General features: G+C 44.8%; 1 protein-coding gene, 1 long non-coding RNA gene and 2 pseudogenes across 3 annotated transcripts; 3 read left to right on the forward strand and 1 right to left on the reverse strand.

Annotated features, from left to right (window-relative positions):
* Window positions 1-953: 953 nt before the first annotated feature.
* LOC136482596 (uncharacterized) lies at window positions 954-2,030 on the forward strand (annotated as a pseudogene).
* Window positions 2,031-4,084: 2,054 nt separating this feature from the next.
* On the forward strand, window positions 4,085-13,194 carry LOC136479660 (O-methyltransferase ZRP4-like; annotated as a pseudogene).
* LOC136481736 (uncharacterized) lies at window positions 9,317-11,948 on the forward strand. The gene is made up of 3 exons (XR_010764833.1): window positions 9,317-9,598; window positions 10,370-10,433; window positions 11,437-11,948. It is a non-coding gene; the product is annotated as an uncharacterized lncRNA (long non-coding RNA).
* A 587-nt stretch (window positions 13,195-13,781) lies between the features above and the next one.
* LOC136483642 (ankyrin repeat protein SKIP35-like) lies at window positions 13,782-19,599 on the reverse strand. 2 transcript variants are annotated; one of them, XM_066480758.1, is made up of 6 exons: window positions 19,404-19,599; window positions 19,079-19,196; window positions 18,942-18,996; window positions 18,215-18,828; window positions 17,633-18,065; window positions 13,782-15,000 (listed from the first exon to the last, which is right to left on the reverse strand). In XM_066480758.1, the coding sequence occupies exons 3-6, from the start codon at window positions 18,969-18,971 to the stop codon at window positions 14,206-14,208; spliced, it is 1,872 nt and encodes a 623-aa protein (XP_066336855.1). In that variant the 5' UTR covers window positions 18,972-18,996; window positions 19,079-19,196; window positions 19,404-19,599; the 3' UTR covers window positions 13,782-14,205. The 2 variants fall into 2 exon arrangements, with proteins under 2 accessions (XP_066336855.1, XP_066336854.1); XM_066480757.1 differs by having other exon boundaries at window positions 19,314-19,599.
* Between the last annotated feature and the right edge of the window lie 4,756 nt (window positions 19,600-24,355).

Genomic DNA, 24,355 nt, shown 5'->3' on the forward strand with positions numbered 1-24,355 from the left:
CAAATGAAAGTCAAGAAAAGATGTTGGAAACCCAGAAACATGTTTCAAGTGAGAAGCATGAATCAGCTAGACTTAACCATCTTGCAGCCAAAGAAAATGCTAAGTCGGCTATGCTGGAGACGTACAGAGCACTCAGTATGAAAGATACAAGTGCAATGCCTGATGATGTCAGAGTTGAGCACTTGGTATTTATGAGATGTGTGAGGGAGTGTATATTTGGCAAAACTGAATCAAGTAAACTGGTAAACTAAATCAGAGTTGAGCACTTGGCATTTATTAATTCTGTAAACTGATATTTTGTAACATAATTTTGTTGTATTTTGCTGATGTCATGTTTTTCCTTTTACAGATGCAAATGGTGGCTCTTAAAAAGAATCAGGTATGAATTTTATGGAGTTATTAGTATCACTATTGCAATTAGTACTCCTAGTAATCGTGGAGTTATTACTGCTGATAATCATGCAGTCAACAGTAGTAAATCAGCTTCCTATTTCAATGCATACAAATTAGTACTGTTGATAATCATGCAGTCAACAGTGGTAAATCAACTTCCTATTCCAATGCATACAAATTAGTGCTGCTGATAATCATGCAGTCAACGTTAATAAACCACGTAACTCTCTTCTTGCTCCATCTTTATATATTGCTCTTTCCTTTCCTCTCCTCTCAAACTCATCTTCTTTCTATCTCAAACAACTCTCCCAACTATGTCTGACTCATCTTCTTCTTGTTCTTATGATTCTGAGGAACTAGATCCAGCCAACATTATAGAAGAGTATATTGCCCAACAAAATGTCCTAGGCTCCATTGCTACACAGCTCATAGACACCTTCAACTTAGGACCTTCTCATCGCCAAAGTGGTCCAAGGAAGTGTATCCAAAGGGACCATGAAGGTGCTCACCAACGTCTTGTAGCAGACTACTTTGCTGAAAATCCCCTCTACCCTGAAAGGATGTTCCGTACTAGATTTAGGATGCGAAAGCATCTCTTCCTACGCATCGTCAATGCCCTGAGTGAATGGTCTCCCTATTTCACTCTAAGAGCAGATTGTGCAAATCGCCAAGGGCTTTCACCTCTGTAGAAGTGCACATCAGCAATTTGCATGCTTGCATATGGCACACCTGCTGATGTCCTTGATGAGTACTTGAAGATTGGGAAGAGCACTGCATTGGAGTGCTTAGACAAGTTTGCACAAGGTGTGATCGAGGTGTTCTCAGGGGAGTATATGTGTGCTCCTACAGTTGAAGATGTGCAGCGTCTACTTCTGGTCAATGAGTCTTGTGGCTTTCCTGGCATGTTGGGAAGCATCGATTGCATGCATTGGAGGTGGGAAAATTGTCCTACGGCTTGGAAGGGGCAATTTACCCGTGGCGACTATGGAGTCCCAACGATTATCCTAGAAGCAGTTGCTTCACAGGATCTCAGAATATGGCATGCTTTCTTTGGTGTGCCTGGTTCTAATAATGACATTAACATGCTGAATCAGTCCCCATTATTCATTGAAGCATTGAAAGGTCAAGCACCTCAAGTTTAGTTTTCTGTTAATGGGAGGCAATATAGCACAGGCAACTACCTTGCTGATGGAATATACCCAGAATGGGCAGTCTTTGTGAAGTCGATAAAAGCACCTCAGATGGAGAAACACAAGTTGTATGCATTGAACCAAGAAGGGTGTAGGAAAGATATTGAGCGTGCTTTTGGAGTTTTGTAGTCATGTTTTAATATCGTGCGTCGTCCATCACGTCTGTGGAAAAGGAGGAGTATTGGGAGAATAATGAAAGCTTGTGTCATACTCCACAATATGATAGTCGAAGATGAGAAAGAGATGGTGAAATTTCCTATTGACTTGAATGAGCAAGGTGGATCATCAATTGCTCTACCTCCAGAAGTACAAAAGGGTGGAGGCCCAATTTTCTCTAAAATTTTACGTAGAAGAGCAGATATTCATCATCAACCAACACATAAACAATTGAAACAAGACTTAATTGAGCATATTTGGCAAAAGTTTGCCAATAGGAGAAATAATTAGCTGTGCATGCAGTATCCTCTTTCTTTTACATGTAAGATATAATAGTTCACTAGGTTTATTATTGTTTGTCGTACAGTCCATTAATATACTTGTCAATTTTTTATAGGTTCATGTTGGGGGTTCTTCCTGAAGACCTGAGTATCATCGACGGCTGCTGGTCATTAAGAGATATGGCTAAATAAATTGATAAACAGTGGATGCTAGATTTATTTCCAGGTCATTAGTGTAATAGCTGCTCATGGTAGTAGCCTTCTTTTGTTGATCAAGTTTCAGTTGCACTGCAGACCATGTTTTGTTCCTTAAACTTTTAAGTTTGTGTCGTCCTTGGTCTGATGCTGTGAATTTGGTTGTAAGAGCCATTATATTTTCCAGTGAACAATATTATTGCTTACTCAACCTGTTTGATTTACTTGTGAATATGTCCATGCAACACAAGTGGCTACATAGATGTGTTTAGTGTTGATCCCCTGGTCCAGATGAACTGCAGTGACTTAAATATATTGTACAGCCAAACTAATAGCCAAGCTGTTGTATCACTTGTCTCTTGTGTTGTCTCAAGATGACATGGACTTGGCTTATAGCCAAGCTTATTGGCCTTGCTCTAATATTGTTGTGTAGTTTGTTAGGTGTCTTTTGTTGCCTTCAACATGATCTAACAGGGATTGGACGTGGTAATATGCATATTCAGTAGGTGTATCATGCTACACACGAGAAAGCAACATTCTTGTGTGCTATGTTCCATTACTCTCTTTGTTTTAAAATATATGAGGTTGATGCTATATTATGTTAGGAAAAATATATTTATAAAAATATGTCATTGAATAAATGTTTCTGTGAAATTTGTTCCATCATTTTAGTTTTTTAGTTGTCTCTACTATATGCCACTGCCGTCCAAGCTCCATGAAACGTCTGTTAAGTAGAGCGCAAAATAAAGGACCATTATGTCCATTCACAACCATGTGTAAGAAGTTTTTGACTTCTGTATTTGCCATTCTTTACAAATATGAAAAACAAACAAGAAAAATAAATGACCAAGTAAAAATTACAAGCACATTAAAAACACCAAAAAGATTCTTTTGTTAAACCCCGTTCGCAGAAGAGCATTCTTTTGAGGATACGTACACCACAAGTTGCAGAAGAGCATTCCAACTTACCTTGAAAACTCCAAGCATCAGCACAAAGAAAACGACCACAAGTTTGAATCCATGAAATTGGTAGAAATTCCATGCATCATCAACATGATCGTGAACGCACTGAACAAAATTCAAAATGCAACAAAAAAAACTCCCTAATGATGTTCATGTGCAGCAACAAGTGCACGAGTGCAGCCAACCAACGCACCAAGCAGTAGAAGCTAGCAACCACACGGCCCACATCACCCACACACGGAGTAACCCACATAGCCAACAGCCCATCAGCCCACACGATCCGTTCCTCGATCAGAGATCCAAAAGCTTGGAGAGTCAATGTTTTGTTATAAAAAAACAGAGTATATTTTTTTCTTTTTCTTCTTTTTTTGCTAATGATTTTTTTTTCAAAATCTTGGAGACTCAATTTTACCGCTAACTTGAACCACCTTTCGTTGCGCATCTATGACATAATGTAGCCCGCTTTGCATTGTCCACCCATCGCAGAGGGAAACTAGCCGTCTTTTTTCGAATACGCAAAAGATTTACGTATCGTTATATTAAAAAAAGAGTTTAAACATATAGACAACGCGCATGTATTGAGCGCCAAAAGAGGTCGACCTAAAACAACCGTAGCTGGACCATCCTAGCAGAAGATCTCTAGTTTCGATATTACATAAAAGGAAACAACCAACACCGACGCAGCGGTGCAACTAGGAGGTGGCCTTGCGTCTTTGCGGTCAATATTACATAAAAGGAAACAACCAACACCGACGCAGCGGTGCAACTAGGAGGTGGCCTTGCGTCTTTGCGGCTACGTGAATGAGCCCTTTCCACCATCCGGGAAGAGCGCGTCTAGCGCTTCGACGTTGGACACAGTCAGGTTGCCGGCGAAGATCTTATCAAAGGCCTTCAGCTCCAACGCGGATGGCACTGATGGATCCTTGGTGTAGTCCATACACTGCATGATCAGCACCTCACCTCGCTTAAAAGCAGGTACTCGAGAGAGCCTCTGAGCCGCCAACCGTCTGCTCCACCACGGCATCACCGGCTTAGCAGCAGACTGCTTAGAAGGCTCACGAATAAGTGGAAAGTCGACCTTCGTCGGTGTGTCACGGAGCTCACCACCAATAACAGCACGGAACAGAGCTTGCTTGACGCGCAGCTCGAGCTCTGGCACAGCACCTTCGCGTTCATGAAGTCCATGGGGCTCAAGTCCGCAGTACACCTACGCATTGCCGATGCCATCCACCTCCATGGCGGTGCCGCCACCCTACCCAGATACTCACCAAGGTCCAAGGTCCATCTCCACCCATCCAAGGTTTCCAGCCTTCGTCACCTGATGCGCGTGCTAACAACCACAGCACCCAGCAGCCACACCCGCTGGCTGGTGGCAGTGACGACAGTGACCCCGTGTACACTCTCACTCCAGTATCCCGCCTCCTCATCGGCTCACAGCCACAGGCTCCATTGGCGGCCTTGGTGCTCGACCCAACCATCGTCTGTCCCTTCTTCGAGCTCGGCACATGGTTCCAGCACGAGCTCCCAGACCCGTGCGTCTTCAAGCACACGCACGGCCGAGCCATCTGGGAGATGACCAAACATGACGCGACCTTCGATGCGCTAGTCAACGATGGGTTGGCTTCCGACAGCCAGTTCATTGTGGATGTTGCGATCAGGCAGGGCGCAGAGGTCTTCGAGGGCATCAGCTCGCTCGTCGACGTCGACGGGGGATCGGTGCAGCGGCCCAGGCCATCTCAAAGGCGTTCCCACACGTGAAGTGTAGCGTGCTGGATCTTGCCCACGTCGTTGCCAAGGCTCCAACTCACACGGACGTGCAATTTGTCACACTGGCGACATGTTTGAGAGCATTCCAGATGCCGTACTGTTGAAGGGACGTACTCTTCTAGTACTAAATTCTATGTTCTAAATTATAAGTCACTTTGATTTTTTGGTATATTTATTTTGTTATACATCTAGATAAATAATATGTTTAGATATATAGCAAAATGAATGAATCAAAAAAGTCAAAGCGACTTTTAATTTAGAACGGAGGGAGTATTATTCGGTCTCCAGGAAATTTTGGTGTTCATTCTTATATGATTCAGAGTACAATTGACAAACGCATAGTTACAAAAAAGTTGGTTACTAACCGTGCACTGCTCAAGCATAGTTAGAGCATCTCCAAGAGTTTTCAAAACCCACTCTCAATCTAGGCATTTTGGCAAGACTGAAAAAATTGTGCTCCAACAACTCCCTATCTCAACTCCCAATTTTTTTGCACATGAAAAAAACCATCCAATCGTGCGAAAATATATGTGCTTGTATGAATCCGCCAATCTGGAGTGAAAGGACATGGAAAGAATAAGTAGGATAGGGTTCCCAATATAAATATACAAGAAAGAAAGAAAGTGTAAGAGTAGTTGGGATGACTTGTAAATAGTTCGGGGATTCATGATTCAAAATTGTCTTTTATATTTTAGGATCAAGATTTTGAAAACTGTTGGTGGAACCCAACAAATGTGCTCCCAACGTTTTGGTTAGCCACATGGAAAACTCATTCATTTACCAATTATTATTTTGAGAACTATCCACCAGGAGTAAGAAAACTAAGCTCGGGTTCGACACCACCATCTCCTGCAAAAGCTCCAAAAATCTCTCACCCCCACGTCGTCCTCGCAAGGTGACTCGGGGGGGGGGGGGGGGCGACCCGCCGCCCACCGCGTGAACCCCCCTCCTGGCACCCCCTCTGGCCACTGCTGCTGCTCGCCGACGAGCGGTGGCGGCGGCCCACAGCGGCGCTAAAAACGGCAGCCTGCTGTAGCTTCCTCTCCCATCCACTCTCCCTCCTCCCCGCTCCTCCCCCCATCCCCGACACCTTGCTCCTCCGGTGAACTGCTCGGCCGGCGGGGCGGATCTAGGCCTCCCATGGCCAGATCTGTCGTCCTCTGCCTCGGGTCTACGACCTTGCGATTGGTGGCGCGGCGCTTCTCCCCCATCTCCGGCACCTACCTCCTCCGTCGAACCGGCCGGCCACCGGGGTAGATCCGAGCCACCCATGGCCGGATCTCCCCCTGCCTCGGATCTACCGTTTTGCAGCGGCCAGGGGCGCGACGTCTGCTCCAACTCCGGTGTACGGCGCGGCGTGCGGGCGGGGGAGCCTGGCGCGGGGGGTTGCGTGCACGGAAGCAGTGCCTGGCGCGCAGAGGCGGTGTCCAGCCATTGGTGTTGCGGCCGGCCCCTTCCTGCGGCTGTCCACCCTCCTCAGGTCTACGCCGTGGCACCCATCGATTCCTGCACCTCATGGGGGTGGTGCCTCTGGATGCATGGAGCTCCGGGCGAAAGCTCAGTCTGGTGGTGGCCGGGCGACGACGGTGACGCCTTTGGCGCCACATACCTCCTGGAGGCGTCGCTCATCGAGCCCCATGCTCCTGTGCCACCGGTTTCTAGGCGAAGCCCTGCCTTAGAAGCCTCTAAGGCCAGCGGCGACGACGTCCATGTCACTGCCATGGGCGTCCTCCCCTTCCTGAAGGCGTCGCTAAAGAATCGGCCTAGTTCCTGTCGCCGGTTCCTTGAGGAGTCCCTCACTGTGCCGGTTGCGCTTCATTTCCACTCGCTTTGGTCTGTCCTGCAGCTGTTGACCTTGCCCGATTTGTTGTCATGGATACCGTAGTGGATGCTTTTGCCGCTGTTGCTTATCCCCCGGCGGATGCTTTGTCGCTGTTGGGTTCGTTGGCAGATGCTTTGTCGCCGTTGCTGTTGGACGATCTCCTATGTAGGCGACCATTGCGATGTTGTATCCTTTTTTCTTACAGGCTCAATTCGTAGGATCTAGGTGTCGTGGGCAGTCGCCATCTTTTGTATCCTTTTTTTTCTTGTTCTTAGTTTCTACTTCAGGTCACTCACCACTAGCTTGGTGGTTTGTAATCTGTGTTATGAGGGTTCTCTCGTAGCTATATCATGTAATTCTCTCCGCTTAATGAAAAAGGGGCTATATTCCCCTATCGCAAAAAAGAACTATTGGAGATGCTCCTACACATCTAACTTCAGAGATGGCCAAAACAACTTTTAAAGACGCATAGCACCTCCGTCTCTGTTAATCAAGAATTTTCACAGGAGGCAGTAGTGCCTATCCCTGGAGATGAATCATAGAAAACAAAAAAAAGGCCCATCCCAACATTGTAGCCGACACCTGCTTCCATGCTACGCCATTCCAGCCCTCGTCCACGACGCAGAAGGCCCATGCAGTGACAACAAACGCTGGTGGAGGAAGCCCGCAATGATGGAGGGGAGGTGGCGGCACATGACGCAGTGGCGGCAAGCGCGGGTTGAGGAGATGCCGCTTCCACCGTGTGCTAGAGCCACCGTCGTTGTCGCTGCCTATATGATGAGAGGACTAGAGAGAGTGAGAAATAGAGGAGACAACAGACAGAGGTGGTGGAGAGGTGGTGCAACTCATGAGGATCTCGCTAGCAACGATGGTGGCAGTGGCAGCGGCGATGGAGGAGATGAGAATTTCGTGAGACTTGTCTTGTCACACTCAAAGATGTGCTTTGCGATGCACAACATCATCGTTGCAAGACTTTGCCCCGATCAGGCCAGATCCGCCACAAGTGCAGGCTGGATCCGCCTCCCAACAGCAACCTGCATTGTGGAAAGGAAGGAGATGTAGGCGAGGGCTCCAAGCCGCCTCTCGCCGATGACCTGCATCGTAAAGAGGAAGGGGATGGGAGCAAGGCATGGGCGCACCTACAGTTGTGCCCGGATATTTCTGGGCATACCCAATATTTTTGGGAAAAATTTTAGTAGTTCTTAGAGGTATATACATGTACAATATAGTTAAGGTCTCAAAATTACGACTCTTCACTATTTTCTGCCTCTGAAAAGCAGCCCACAGGCCACACCTAACCGGACGGCCCAATGGCCCATCTGGCCTTCCCACTCCCTAATCTCCAATTCCTCACTCCCCAAACCCATCAGGAGGCTGTCGTAGGGGTAGGGCAGCCAGCAGCTTGGAACGTTCGAGTTCGACGGACGCGGAATCGCGCCGCGCCGCCACCAGGCCGCTCGTGGCGCCGGTGCCCCCTGTCCCCCCCTGCCGCCCCGCTCCCCCCAGCAGCTGCGGAGCCAGAGCTGCTCGCTCGGCACGACCCGAGCCGCAGGAGCTGGCGAGCCCGACTGCTCCAGTACCTCGATTTGATTTTTTCGTTCAGAGGTAATCAAAATTCAAATCTCTTTGGCCTTTGCTATGTTCAGAGGTAATCAAAATTCAAATGTCTTGGCTCTTGTGAACTTTTTATGTTGTTCATCCAAATATTTTCTTGTCATGGGCATACCCTACTCTAAAATCCTAGGTCCGCCACTGGAGCAAGGGTTGCATGCCGCCTCCCACGTCTAGAATCTGCCACTTTGGCACACAAGCCACACAAGTTTGAAACTCCTTCGAGCACCACGATCGGGCACTGGGATGCCTCTTTCGCAAGCTACCCTCGGGTAGCAGGTCGAGCACCCTCTCCATGGACCGCGGTCCACTGGGTCGGCGGACCATCTGGCTCCTTCGTGCTAGTAACGACCCGAAAATCGCTATAATAGTTCACAAGCATCATCAGCATATAGTGCATCTAAAAATCCACATTTCCAAAATAAATTGATGCTTAATTCTAGACCTCCTGAGCATCGGGTGCATTTTTAATTCAAATTAGAAATCAACCTGTGCTTAGCTCAGCCAAGGCCGAGCACTGCCCGTTTGACGATCATCCAACATCACTACCGGACCGTCCGTCAAGACATCTCACAGACTTAGAATAATTCTAACTAACACGTGCACTGACGGAGTGTCCATCGCCACTGGCGGACTGTCCGTCGAAATCTATGCACAGTCAATCAGCCTGTCAAACATGCCACCGGATCATCCGTCGCTCGTAGTGGTTTATCCGTTAAAACCCGTCGACACGTGTCTCATGCATGTGTCCAGCTGTCACACACATGCTCATGCGCTGACGGAGTATCCATCTATCATGGCAGACTGTCCATCAGAATCGGGTGGCATATGTCCCATGCAATTTGTTGTGTTGTCAACACCTCACCCACCCGAGCCCACTTGTCATCACCTCACCCTCTCACAAAATAGCCAACTAGCCTCCTCCACCATCCCTCACACACACGCACACAACAGAGAAGATAGAAAGGAGAGGAAGGAAGAAGAGAGGAGGAGAAAGGAGAGGAAGGAGAAGGGGGAGAAGAGGAAGGAGAAGGAGGACGCCGGTACCTGCAGCAAGGCGACGTCGGCAAGCTCCACCACGCCATCAACCTCGCTGGAGATGGTGGAGGAGGCCCGAAGCTTCATCGTCTTCCTCAAGCTCCCATGGTGTCCAAAGCCCGATCTCCCGTCACAAGGCGTTCTAGACTGAGCTTCTGTAGGAGGAGCTTCCCCAAGGCATGGTGAGAAAATCAACAACGTCCATCTTCATCTTCCCCAACCTCACATGGCCATCCCATTGAGCTCCTTGGCCTCCAATGGTGGTTTCCACCACTGATAGGGGCAAGCTCCACAACCACCATGCATGGCACATCCATCACCTGTAGAAGCTTCCCTACATCACTGGAAAGCCATACAAACAAACCGCACTCGATTTGGAGCCCGAATGCCCCGGGAATCGATCTCTACATCTTTGCACAGCTGTTGTTCGTCATTTTGACGGATGGTCCATCATTTTGGCGGAGTGTCCGTTGAATTATAGCCAAACGAGAGAACACCTTGTTCTTACCGGATGATCCATCACATACAACGGAGTGTCCGATGAAGCCTAAACACTTAGCAGCCACCAATATCCTACAGACCTAATTTGACGGATGGTCCATCATCTGGACGGAACATTCCGTTAAATTATAAACCAAACACACAGAGGTTTCCGAGAGCACTAACCTAATACCGGAGGGTCCGATCTTATACCAGAGAGTCCGATATTCCCATAGTGTCTTTTTCCCACTAAGTCATAGAACCACCGGACCGTCCGATATTCACGCCGGACTATCCGATAACACAAACCGATAGTCCTCTAGTGTATACTTGAACACTCAGTCTTGTAACACTAGAACCAACTTAAATAAATATCATTGCATGACATCTCATATCTTGTACTCTCAACTCTCTTGCATGTTTCATATAATGTCATGCATACATAAGTATCTCATACATGGACATACATATAGGTACGCGATATCGGAGAGACGTCCAGTGGTGTTCCAAGCTATGGGAACCTTGCTCATCCAACAGGCAGGCACCCCACTACTATGAACCCTATTTTAGATACTTAGTACTTGTCTCATTATGAGTATGCATTTCATTTGAATATGAGTAATAACTTAATGACGATTCACTAAGTTAGAACTACTCACTAATTGATTAGAGCCTGCTTTAATCAATGGGTTTGATAACGTTCAATTGCTTACTTGCTTAGTAGCGGTAGAAGTCAAGTATGAGAAGGGAACTCATGCTTGTGCGTGTAGGATGCTACACCGGCTTAATTAACTATTAAAATGAACGAGGGTTGATTAAGGACTCAACATAATCTTGGCATATGAACTTGATGGCCAATTTGGCTAATCTTGCTCAAGTGAGGGGTAGGTCACTGTGAGTGTGGGATTTCAAGTGACTTAGCTCGTGGAACAGTTAAGGACCATGCATTGGGATAGTGAGTCGAGTAACCACCCGTACAGACCACATATCACAAATGGGGGTGGTAAGCCAAGTAACTGATTATGACCGGTTTGTCCGTTGAATTGGCAAGAGGGTGTCGCTGGGAAGATGGTGGAAGCATGACCCGAGGAACTAGGAAGATGGTGAAAGCCTGACCCGGGAACCAGTCAAACCTTCCATGGACATTCTGGCCAGATTAGGAAAAGGTTGGAGACGTGAGGCAACCCTTACCTGTCGCTCAGGTATGGTGGTTCGTCCCATTCTTCGTGTGGGTACAGTTGTACCCTCTGTGCAGAGTCTTTCGAAAGCCTGAAGTTTTTCAGGACGGAACCGGCTGTTCTTTCTTCTATACCCATTGTAGTGCTAGGGATGAGACTAGTTTATGGGACACATTACGATATTGATCACTTAATTATGTTACTCATTATTACACGTCATTTCTTTTACTAAACTTTATGTGCTTTTATGCAAATGTATAAATGCCCATTAATCCCCTTTGGATCCACCAAATATTTATGTTGGAATTAAGTCATGTGAGTACGCAATGTGCTCACGGTGTTGTCGTTAAGTTATTTTGTAGGTAAAAAGCATTGGTGGCTATCTCACCCAGTCGTTGGTGGCAAAGTGGGTGAATGGCAGGAGTCGTCCAAGCTATGGTAGTGACGCCCATGGGCAAGGCGACTACTCGTTACTAGAAAGAGTGTATATCTTAGTGTAGGTGTAATCGGTAAGATGGTCGTTTGGTTCACACTACATTCAGTCCAATGTTGTATAATCAATTCATAATATTGAGCAAGACTTGTAATATATGTCTTCCGCTTATTTATGTGCTCCGATGATGAGATGTGATCTTAATATGTGGAGGCTATCGTGGTATGATACTCAACCAGGGTCCTAGTAGTGGAGATGTCTCCAGGGGAGCCACCGATGTTGGTTTGCTTAAATTGAGCTGGTCAAGTGGATGACACTCGATTTAGGTAAATTAACACGGCGGGTCCTCACAGTGCACCTCGGATCGAGAAGAGGATCTGGCTAGGGGATGTGGGGAGATTGAGAGAAGAGAGCGCACACTGGCAAAGGGAAGAGTGGTGATTGGCGGTGCAACTGGGGGTTAGGGATAGGAATGGGAATGGGGCATGCAGTTGTGTGTGGGGGGGGGGGGGGGGGGTATGGGCCTTGGGTTTTTTAGATGTGGTTCTCTCAATAGGGTTGCCTCTATAAATATCCCTTATTTATAGAGGTTGTTCCTCTTAAGAGGTCCACCTCTATAAATCAATTTGCTAATGTGAGCTTTGTTTGTTTGACTACTAGATGATTTGTGGAGGCAGTAAATCAAAGGTCCACATCTGTAAATTATCTTCATTATCTTTTGAAATCGTTTCTGTAGTAGTGTTACTAAACTCTGCATGCAATGGATAACATTTTACATGTGCATTCATTTCCCAATGAGATAGTTGATTCCTTCTTTACTGTGATACAATCGCCCACGACTATGTTCCAAAAATCTTTGGTTGCTTTACAAGTAATTTGTTTAAGTTATCAAGGTTAGCTGTATAAATATTACACGACGTACTAGAATCGTACTCATGAAAACAACCAAAACTTATAAATAGCATGCAGTCATAGATAGTTAGTGGCGGGCCTAATATGAGTGAAAAGAAACTAAAAACTGAAAACAGAGAGCACATGAAGTTTGCTGTGAAGTATATACATGTGTAGCACAAATAAAGCACAGTTGTCGGGATATATTTAATTATTCAGTAAAAATGTATCAGATAGCAGTAGTATCCACGCAGCCTTATTAAGTATTTTCTATTGATTATTGGAAATACTACCAATGTTTGAGTGGAATATTTGCTTTGTTTCAGTCGGTTTTGCATGATTGGGACCACGATGCCTGCGTGAAGAACTGCAGAAAAGCTATTCCTCCATGAGAAGCCGGTGGAAAGGTTATAATAATAAACATGGTAATTGGAGCTCGACCATCATCAGACTCGAAGCACAAAGAGATGCAGGCCATGTTCGATGTCTATATCATGCCCATCAATGGCATGGAACGAGATGAGCAAGATTTTCTCTGAAGCTGGATTTTGCGATTACAGAATAATACCAGTCTTAGGTGTTCGATTCATAATCTGTCTTGTTCGCTTGGCTGATTTGTTTTGAGAGAACAATAATGTTCGTTGGCTGAAAAGTACGGCTTATAAGCCAAGCGAACAGGGATCGAGGTCTATCCTTAATCATTTGTTTAATTTAAAGATGGTTCATAGTGGCATGGAGCTTGTGTGCTCTCTGTCAAGATATGTATTCAACAAACGTATATTTATATATACACGTATGGAAGCCTTGTACTCTATAAACCTGTTTTCTTTGGTTTGTCTCCTCAAACTAGCCATGCTAAGGCCAGTTTGGTAGGCCAGTCTGATTCAGTATTTTCTTTAAGCATATATCAATCTTATTTACTATCTCCGTCCAAAAGGAGTGAAATTCTAGATTTAGATTGAGTCTACTTCTTTAAATTTAACTAAATTTATAGAAAAATATTTTTAACCAATTGATATAATATAAAAAAATATATTTAATTATTAATCTAATCAAAAAATGTTAGTACTTTACTATATAGATTTTATCAATCTTAAAATCATTTGGCTTCTCAAAAAGCGTAAATTGTATTCTTTCTATAGAGGGATAATATTTTGTACCGAGGGATAGTATTTTGTAGATGAAAGTCAAGAACGGTGGTCCCATTTTCCTCAACAGGCATGACCTGCATTTTCTATGTTGCGCCATGTTTAATTCTCCTGTTTAAAAGCAATGAAGTAAACACAATCTGAAAAGAAAGTAGAATGCATCATTAAAAAAAAACATTCGCAGCTATCAGACGCTCAAACTTGTGCCTCATCAGAACCATGTCACATCTCACGATCAAGGCAACCTCCACACAGTATGAATATACTCGCTGTCTCTTCGTTTATGTTTATGAAGCCAGGACAGATGGCCAGTCCATGATCAAAAAAGTCACTAGCCAAAACTAGCGACATGTTGTCATAAGACTAGTGTTGAATTACACCAAAAACTCAGATTACATGCTGAAGGCTTATACCATTTTTCATGGAAGATTATGATCCCAGTAAAACACTCCGACACCTGCCTCGACAAGACATACACCATTCCCCAAAATTATATACTCTCTGAAGATCGCCTCCAGGAGAGCCAACCCAAGATGCTATCGTTTTGGGATGTCCCCAGGCAGGAACATGGTGGCGGCACTGAAGACGGTGAATTGCCCTTGTAAGTTGCTTTTTGCTTGCATTGACAGCAGTTGTTCAGAGTGGATGCCTGCCTACCTTCAAGTTTGGGTCATGAATCGTGGGATGTGGTGCTCCAAGATGGCCAAGAGTTCTCTGCTTTGGCTATCCCTTTCCACTTGCCGGTCCTCGAGCCTGCTTGCAGCCTCCACAAGCTGACCTCTAAGCCTTTGAGGCAAAAGTCGCCCACTGGAATTCATGCATTCCTTATAGAGTGGCAGGTAGGCCATGGCAATTACCAGCTCAAGAGGGAGGTCCCCTAGGCGGATTGGTGATTCTCCCCTTTCCAGTATCCTCATGAAATTAACAAAGTGCTGTTGTGCAGATTCGAATCCCGCAGAAAAGGCTGCCTCGCTCCAGTGCTCATTCATGAAAGACCTAAGCTTTGCATCCACAGCTTCATCGGTACATCTTGCAATACTGTCTGCCACGGCATATGTGGCAGCTGGGTCATTGAGGAAGTCCGAGCGGAGAAGAAAATCGACACCATGCAGGGAACCTGTACTCCTCTCACCAGCAGCCTTGATAATCTCAATGCTGAGGGGGGCAAGAACATGTTGCGGGACAAGAGGAAGAAGATAAGCAGCAACTGCAATCTGGCTACTAGAGGTGGCAGCAGTAAGGGCTAGACAAAGCTCCATTTCTCGACACCCATGGTTGACAAACCATTCCACAACTTGGAGGCATCCACGTTCAGCAGCACGCATCAAAGGGCCAAGAAAGCCAACAGCATTACCTTCTTCAACCAAGCACCCCATGGTTTCGATCTTCCCATAGTGAGCGGCAAAGCCAAGGGCTAGATCCACATCAATGTCCAAGCTGTTTCTTTGAGCAATCTGAACAGAAGTACAAATAATGAAATGTATTCAAATGCTTTCAACTGCCATTTGTGTATGGATATAAATTTGCACCAAGAGATAAAATAATGCAAAACTCACTAAACACATGATAAAATTGGACAACCTGTCAACGTCATAATGAAGACATCCAAAATGTTTGCACAAGAAAGGAAAAGAACCCATCACCCAGTTTATAAAGTTTTCATATTCAGAAATGGCCCAATCACAATAAACTGCACCCATGGTTATTAAGGGGTAAGTCGAGCCGCGGCGACCCGCCCATTTGAGTCGACTAGGCGTCTAAGGCACGCGGCGAGGCGACGCCATACGATCATCTTAATATATATAATATATAATACCACTAAAATTAAGAAGATCATATCTTAATATTGCTAGCTTTTAGCATGTAATACCATAATAAGTAGTGCTACCAGAGTGCTAGTGCACGGCATAAAATAGCAAATCTGAAATCTCCCATCACTCAATAACAACAAATTAGTCTCTAATGACATAATATCACTCAAAAACCTGAGCACTTCCACTCAGTATCTATAAAACAAAGCACAAGCAGAGGAGAAACAGAGGAAGAGGAGGGAAGCAGAGGAAGAGGAAGGAAGCAGAGGAGAGGCAGGTAAAGAAACAAAGGAAGAGGAGAAAAAAGAGAAAGTGTTGCATATGCACCTGTCCCGTGACCTTGCAAGTTGCAACGCCTTGCTGAGGTAGACGGGAACCAACAGAGGAGGGGAAAGGGCTGTGAATCAATCAGCAGAGAAGATGGAGGACCAGAGGCGGCACCAATCAGGGGCGCAAATCAGTGGTGAAGAGGAAGGGAGCGAGGTTCGATTTGATGGAAGGAGGCGCCAATCGATGGAGCAGAAGAGGCGCGCCACCAAGAACCAGATGTGTGCTGCCCTCTTCTGTTTCCCCTTCCCTTCAATTGGCGCATGTGAGAGATGGCTGATGGCCTTGCAGAACCTGCAGGCTCGCGATTTCCTGCAGGCGCGCAGCCTCTTCGCGTGCAGCGCCATTTTCCTTTGCGGACCCAATCTTCAGCAGTTCCGCTCCTGTGAAACTCCCACACTCGCAGCCATGCCCAAGCCACTTTTACTGCGCGGACCCAATCTTCCCACTCCCACGCCTAGTCCCCGGCTTCCACGCTCGTGCGGCGTCCGCCTTAGGCCGCTCGGACCTAGAACCTCGCCAAATCCCGCCTGGGAGACGAATTCCAGCGCAAGGCGGACGGCATAGCCTGCTCGGTCGGGGCGAGTCCGACGCCCAGCCTGGGAACTCGCCTGGACGCCTAGGCGATGCCTAGGCGACGACTTAAAAAGCATGACTGCACCGCAAAACTTTATCACATGCATCTCTATCTGGATTTGGCCTACACCGAGTAATATGAATTACAATGATACTTCACTTATATGTTAGCTATCTAAATCTTGTACTATAACTATAATGTGTTTGATACAAACACCATATCAACAGGCAATGCAGGTTAGTTCAATTCAGGAAGACAGGAACACGTTCCATCGTGGATTCATGACTCCACTATGCTTATAGTCTTATACACGAGAAATTTGGTTATTGCAGATATCCCGTGAGAAGATTACCGAGTGAAATGATAATATCTTGAGCTAATATTTAAGGGGATGGGATTTTATCTAATTAAACTCACAGAGCTGACTTATACTAAATCTTAAGTGTCAGAGGTTCTCTGATGTAAGCATGAGATCTTGCACCTCAACTGCCAGTACCATTAGTCCATTACCAACCTACTATTTGTCACCAAGAGTATGGATCAGGTTATTAAGCCCTACCAACTAATCTGCAAGGACCATGGATCTATACCCAGTTCTGGAAGTTTCATAATTCAGAATAGATAACAAATGACATGACACATGAAACTGAAGCATGTCCTGTACCAATATATTATTAAGTCAACACTGCAAATGGCCCAAAAGAAAAGGTCTCAGAAGGAAAGAAAAATTGTCTAGCAAAGAATAAATCATGTACTGCAGAAGGTATTGTATTCATCTAACTACGATCTGAATCCGATGACTACCAGGGACCACTGTGTGGGGCAAGCAATCAAGAACCATTTATTATTGCTGCGTGCATGTACACTACCTGCTCAATAGGGAATAATCATATGGTCGCAGAAGTCATTTAGGACATTGACATGATATCCAATATAACACTGTGACTTGTAAAATCTATGAAATCATTATCTCAAACAAAAAGAACGATATGTTCTGAAAAAGTCTGTTTAGTGATTAATATAGTAATATCGATTTTGTGTTCTTAATCTACAAGTTGAGGCAATAAAAGGAGACTTGAAAGGATGGAATATACCCAAAGACTTAGCCTTAGATAGGAGTGCTTGGAAGACAGCTATTCACGTGCCTGAACCTTGATTGCTTCTGTTGGGTTTCAACTCTAGCCTACCCCAACTTGTTTGGGACTTAAAGGCTTTGTTGTTGTTGTTGTTGTTGTTCTTAATCTACATAATTTGTTATTTATTTATGGTCAAATAAAAAGCTCAATAAAACCAGTGCACATCCTAAAATGACTTATATTTGCACCAAGAACTTGTATTAAACCAAATTGCATGAGTAGACTATAAGGTTACCTGAAGTAAGATCCGCACAAGCTCAGTGCTGCCATACCGAGCAGCTTCAAGAAAGCATTGGTTTACATTGTCTGCACCACCCTCTACCAACAACTCTAAAAGCCCTTGTACTGCAGCTGCTGATATTCCTGATGCCCATCCTTGGTCGAAGGTGGTTGAAAAGAGTGTAAGAGGGAAGCATGCAGCATCAAAAGCCTCCGTAAAATCCTTCCCGGTAAGCTCATTATCAGCAAGATCAAGAAATGTCTTGAAAGCAGACAACTGAAGCTGAACCTCGATGACAGTGTCATGGTTTCCTTTGCCCCTATTCTCTCGAACACGCGAATGCAGCCTGATACACTTTAGAGCCCATTCTGTAAACCTGTGCACCTTTGCACTTGCTTCTGCTTTCAATACCTCATCACCTTGGGATTCTTGAAGTCGTTCATGCAATCTGAAACATACAGAACAATGATTCACAGTTGCCCAAATATGTTATTCAAGTGGACTTATTGGATTCAGTAAGACTCCTGGAATTATAAAGCATGCAATACTTGTGAGTTGTGAACATGTAACCATTGGAGCTGTTTCCGACAAACTTACTTCTGACCCATGAAGCTCACTGCATCAGCAAGGCTAGTCGACCGTCCCCTACATGCCGATACACACGATGCGAGGAATGATGTCCGGAGCGCAGCACGGGTAAAATCCTTTGCACCCTCAGACACAATCCTCCTGATCAACCCCACAATAGCAAGGAGCTCGTCCTTGTTACTCAAGAACCAAATCGCATCCACCGCCACACAGAGCACATCGTTGAGCCCTTGTGCATCGGCCATTCCTACCAGCCCCTCTGCAGTCTCCCAATCATGGGAGCTGACTGCGTGCTGGAATGACCGGCAGAGCTCAACCCGGTCGTGCCTAGAGAGCTTCCTCTCCTCCTGCTGTGCCCCACTCTCCTCCCCATTGACAAGGTCCAAGTCCAGCTCCTTCCCAAAGTCAGCGCTCACCGATCTCCGCTTCTTGGCCACACAGCCCTTGGAGTTCTTGGAATCCATGGGCGGCAAGGGGCTCTCTTTGGAGCTGCCATTGTTGCCATCAATAATCATGACGCCGCTCTCGGCAGCCTCTGGCTCATCCATGTCCACCTCCGACGATGCCAGCAGCTCCTCCCGCCTCGGGTTCTTGCTCTGAACCTCCTTCCCCTTGGATCCAATCTTCTCGCAATAAACGAGCCACCCATTAGGTTTCGAAATGAAATTTTTTGGGGGAACTGAAGAAAAAGACAAGCCCACACAAATCTCTACATACGAATCGAATCGCTACTCACCTGCAAATCCTTCCTTCTGTCCACTTCCATCCCTACCCCCGATCCAAATCCAAACCTGAGAAAATTTCCCCAAAACGTCACATAAATGGATCGAGGAACCGGAGCCAATAAATGAGCACGAAACAGATCGAACCCACCTAAGGGAACAGAGAAGGAGGATTCAGCACCGCACGGCGCGCCGAACCCGAGTGGACGGCAAATCCGTCCTGGCGCAAATCAAGAACCGGACAAGAAAACCCCAGCAACAGTCGCCACCTGCAAGAACAGATCGAAATCAAACGAATTAGGAGCGGCAGGAATCGGCCGCCCGACGGGCAACCAAAAGGGGAAGAACCAAAATCGAAAACAAGGCGCGCGGATTCGTAACCGTACCAGCAACCGATACAACAAGGACCTTTTTTTTGTTTTCTTTTTTCGCGAATGAATTAGAGGAGAAGCATAGGAGAGAAAGAGGAGCGGTACGGGGAGGATGATGATGATGATAATAGCTGTGTGATAGGACGAATTGATGAGCTGATATCGAAAGGAGGGGGAGGAGGAGCCACTGCCTGCCTCGCTAGCGCCCGTGCGGCTCCGAAGCTGCCCTCTCTCTCTCTCTCTCTCTCGTTGAGGGGGAGGAAAGAAGAAATACGCTCACTCTCTCTCTCTCTCTCTCTCTCCTCTCCCTCTCCCTCCCTGTTGCGCTCGCGCACAGACCACCACCACCACTACTCTCGCTCGCTCTCCCTCCCTTTTCTTTCCGCTTATTTTTTTAGACCGTCTCCAAATACCACGAATCAAAATACAAGACGTAGGTCGTGTTTAGTCGGATGAAATTTAGAAATTTGGCTACGGTAGTATTTTCGTTTTTATTTAGCAATTAGTATCTAATTATGGACTAATTAGACTCAAAACGTTTGTCTCGTGATTTCCAACTAAACTGTGCAATTAGTTTTTTTCGTCTACATTTAATACTCCATGTACGTATCGCAAGATTCGATGTGATGGCTACTGTAGCACTTTTTGGGAAAACTTTTTAGAACTAAACAAGGCCTTATTTGGTCTTTAAGTAGCGCTACAAGCAAAAGATTTAATACTTATTTTTTGTCTTCTCCAATAACAAGACTCAAAAGACAACCATTTTCGTAAATAGGTCTCCAAGACCCAAAAGACAACCCTTTCCATAAATAGGTCTCCAGAAGATAATACTCAGATTTGGGTTATGCCTCTCCTAGCACCTAAAATAGATCTTCCATATAGGTACTCTGTTAGAGACTATAAATATTATGTTGAAGACTCATTTTAGGTTTGAGTTTCGTAATTGGTCTCCTGTTGAAGACAGCCTTATGGGTGTTGGATTCGGTTTCTCTAAATAAAAATATGTGTGTGACATTGTAATTTCGGTTTTAACTTTTCAATAAAACCCACTGAAAAGTGGAGTGATTTTCTAGATATTTGAAAGCTCGTTTAATTATAGAGGTAAAAACTCTATTCTTAGTGTGATTTTTTTGATACCCTTAATTACAAAAATGAATATACAAAAGTCTTTAAAAAAAAGTAGTACATGACTCCGTTAAAACTTGAGTGGCTAATAACCGTACATTTTATCGCTCTCATCGATTGTTCTTGCTACTCTAGCCTACCAGACACAGCTACACCACAGAGCAATCAGAAGTTGCATAGCAGCAAGCGGCAACAGTCGGAGTAGCACTTCTCATGAGAGCCCATGATACTGTTTAGAACCTATTTAGCAGGACTACAGGCTTCTCTGGTAGATCTGAAACCATTAATAATTTGTATTTAGGTTAGCGAGGAACAGCTAAAACAAGCCACTTTGTTCAACTCCAGCTCCGAAGTACAAAAATGGCGATGGGTTATTCGGGCTCCCTGCAAGCAGCCATTTTCCAGATGACCGTTGGCAGAGCTCCTTGCAAGAAGCCAGAAGTTCGAGCCGAAGCTCTACCAAATGGGACATTACTGCTACTATTTAGATGTCTTGAAAGATGTAAAATTGGTTGCGCCTAAAGATGCAAATGGATTGGATCGACATGGATAATGTCACTTCCATATTCTAATGTATTTTTCTTTATCAGATTGGATCAAAACGGATAATACACAGATGTAGACGCTAATGTTGATTTTTTTTACAATGTCGAGAATGGTACGAAGATAGAGTCACTACTAGAAATATCCACTTCTATGACGAAAATCTTAATGACGAATCCGAAATCGTCATAGAAGATCACCTTTTATGACGAATATTTCCGTTTCGTCATAGATCAGTGGTGACGATCTTGAAACCCTCTCTTTCTATGACGAAATCAGACATCATCACAAAAAGCGTCATAGAAGAGCACAGGGTTTCATCACAAATCATTCATGTGACTGATCTGTGATGATCTCGTTTAAACCTATGACGAACAAAGCTTCGTCATTGAACTAATTACACATCTACGACGAACAATATTCGATCTGTAACGAACGACTTCATCATAGATCTCCACACTATACTTTCTCTATCCGACGTGTACCTATGGGACCTATAGTTACTCATCCGTGACACTTGTAATTCACCATAAAATTCTTTGCTCGATCCTTTCTCCATACGACATGTACCTATGGGACCCTTCTTCATCCGATGTGTACCTATGGGACTTGTAGTTACTCATATGTGACCCTTGCAATTCGTCATAAAAGTCTCTGCTCGGTCCTTTCTCCGCCCGACGTGTACCTACGGGACCCTTCAGCATCCGACCTGATGGATCACATGGCTTACGTGTCACACATACCTATGGGATCATTCTCTATTGTGGCAGAACCACCTAATCTAATGTTCTCCCAAGAGTATTTATCTTTCATTAGGCACTAAGTACCCAAAAGAGTGCACTAAATCATAACGTTCCGTCGAGCACACCTCAAGGAAGAATTCAAAAATCCATATTTTTCCCTCAGGATCATAAATGAGTGGATAAAGCTTACAACATTCTTAATCATTTCTTATATCACTTTATTACAATATCAGAGTATTACACAAATTGAATGCAATAGTAGAATAAAAATAGTTTACATGTAAACGAGTTATACATTTAGGTTCACAAGTTTTATCTTGCAACGTAACACCAACATGTGATCAGAGTTATGGCAGAAACAAAGATTAACTTAATGATATGGTGGAGCATTAACATCATGGCCATTTATACACAAGATATGCTAGCAGATTTTACACCTTTTCTTATAAACCTTTTAGTGAGGGTTGTAATTAAACACTACGATCACAGCGTGAAAGGAATCCTCTCTGAGCCCACCAGGAGGTTTCCACACATAAGAGTCAGCTCTAGCATCCGCCTGTCACCTACAACAGGAGAAGTAAAACCTTGAGTAATCGATTATACTCCACAAGACTTACCCAACAGGAGAAAATAAAAAGACTCCAAGGATATATGAGGCTATCTGGCTTACTGGTTATTGCATTGTAGGAAGCATTACTAATAGTATATCCTTATGTACAGGTTTTAGCAGTTATTTTTAGTTGATTAGCTAATCATTCTAGGTAAGCACCTATGCTACTTTCAAGCATGTGGTAAGCAATCAGAACCATTTTACCATCTTTCATATTTCAGTTCTTACTACGGTGCTAGACCATAGCCAAGTCGGTACCGTCTCAAAGAAACGGTGATTCGTGAATAATGTATTCTAGCTGGGTACCCTAAAACACACACCCCGCTTGTACCCTAGGCACAAACAGAACCAACTCATCTCACTCCTGTCAAGGGGTCTAGGTCCCCATCCAAACTTGGACTCCAAACCTCCAACACCTGAGACCCAGTCTCAATATGGTGCTTAGACCTCCACCTAGCACCCACCCCTAAAGTCGGTCCGAAAAGAGTCGGAACCCATGACAAGAGAGTAATAAGTCTTTTCGCTCCCATAAGCAAGTATGTGCTCAGGATAATAAGTCTATGACCTGACTACCATCCATAGCAACGGACGGTTCTCAATCGACACAGGCGAGACAAATACAACCAGAGCCTCGCTCGATTGCCTATCTAAGTCCAAATCCAAAGTATGGTCCCGCCCGGTCTCCAATTATTATCCATATATATTTTATGTGATAGTAACATAATAATAGTAACAATAATATCTTTTCCTATCTCTCGCGAGTGACAGGTAATCACTCGATTTCTACCGGGATCCTATAGCATAGCAATCTACACGATCCTATCATACTAGTAAGACTCATAGGATAAGGATATATAAATGTAAGTGGATTTCATTCAACTCCTTTAAACTTAATGCACAAGCATAAAATAAAGTGCAGAATAATAGGGGTTATGCATCAGGGCTTGCCTACGTAAGATTTAACCAAAGATTAGCATTCCATCGTGGCGACACGATCATCTAGGCACTATCTTTTCTGCTACTCTGGTCGATTCTACGATCCATCGTTGTTCCTATTATGATATACACAGATGCAACACGGAGACGTAATTAATCAACGGCAACCACAACTCTAAGAATATGATTGTGCCTCGCAAGCTTACGAGATAGCTCTAATAACTAACATACTAGGCTAGGCGTCGTTCCCTAGAAAATGTTTTAGCTCTACAATCCCAAGATGTTTTGGCATTTTATTGATTTTATATATATATATATATATATATATATATATATATATATGAACTAGGGCTCATTTAGCTACCTTAACAACTAATTGTTAAGGAGCTACAAAAATTATAGTGGACACCTAATAATGTTAGAAATTTACTGTAAAAATTTGTAAAGCCAACACTATCACCAATTTATCACAACAATTCCTACTAATTTATATTTTAACAATACTAAGCATCTCAATTTAATTAGATTACTCTTGACAATACTATGAAGCTATGTGAACAAAATATACTAGCAAATAGATCATGATTTTAGGAACCTAACAAAGTTGGTTTCACAATTTTTGGCCAACTACATAAATTTATATCTTTGGGTACATGCTCGGCGGTGATCAAAACGCTAAATTCGCCACCTACAAGGCTCGTCTGCACCTTGGTGCGGGTCGGTTTGCTAACTGGCTTCCAATACTTGCTGTAGAGGCACTGAATTGAGGTGGGATGCCATGGTCCACGCATTTAAGTTTGGGAAGTGGTGCGACGGACGGTGGCCCAGGGTGGTTGCGGCTGAGGTGGCCTAGCGAAGACTCGATGAGGCACGACAGCGCGGGATACGGCCGCACGAGCAAGGGGCGGGAGGTGCATTGGTTAGTGCTCGGATAGAGCCATTAAGTAGTGCCTACACGTGAAACGCTAGAATGTAGTAGTCGGGCCCGAGCGGGCTCACCGACGTGGGCTAGCGGGACAGGGTGAAGCAGGGAGGCATCACCGTCACCTTGTGACCGAGGTTAGTTGACCTAGACATGGTGGCCAGCGACACAGGCCCAC

This window comes from Miscanthus floridulus, chromosome 9 (genome assembly GCF_019320115.1).
Source record: "Miscanthus floridulus cultivar M001 chromosome 9, ASM1932011v1, whole genome shotgun sequence".
NCBI classification, from domain to species: Eukaryota; Viridiplantae; Streptophyta; class Magnoliopsida; order Poales; family Poaceae; genus Miscanthus; species Miscanthus floridulus.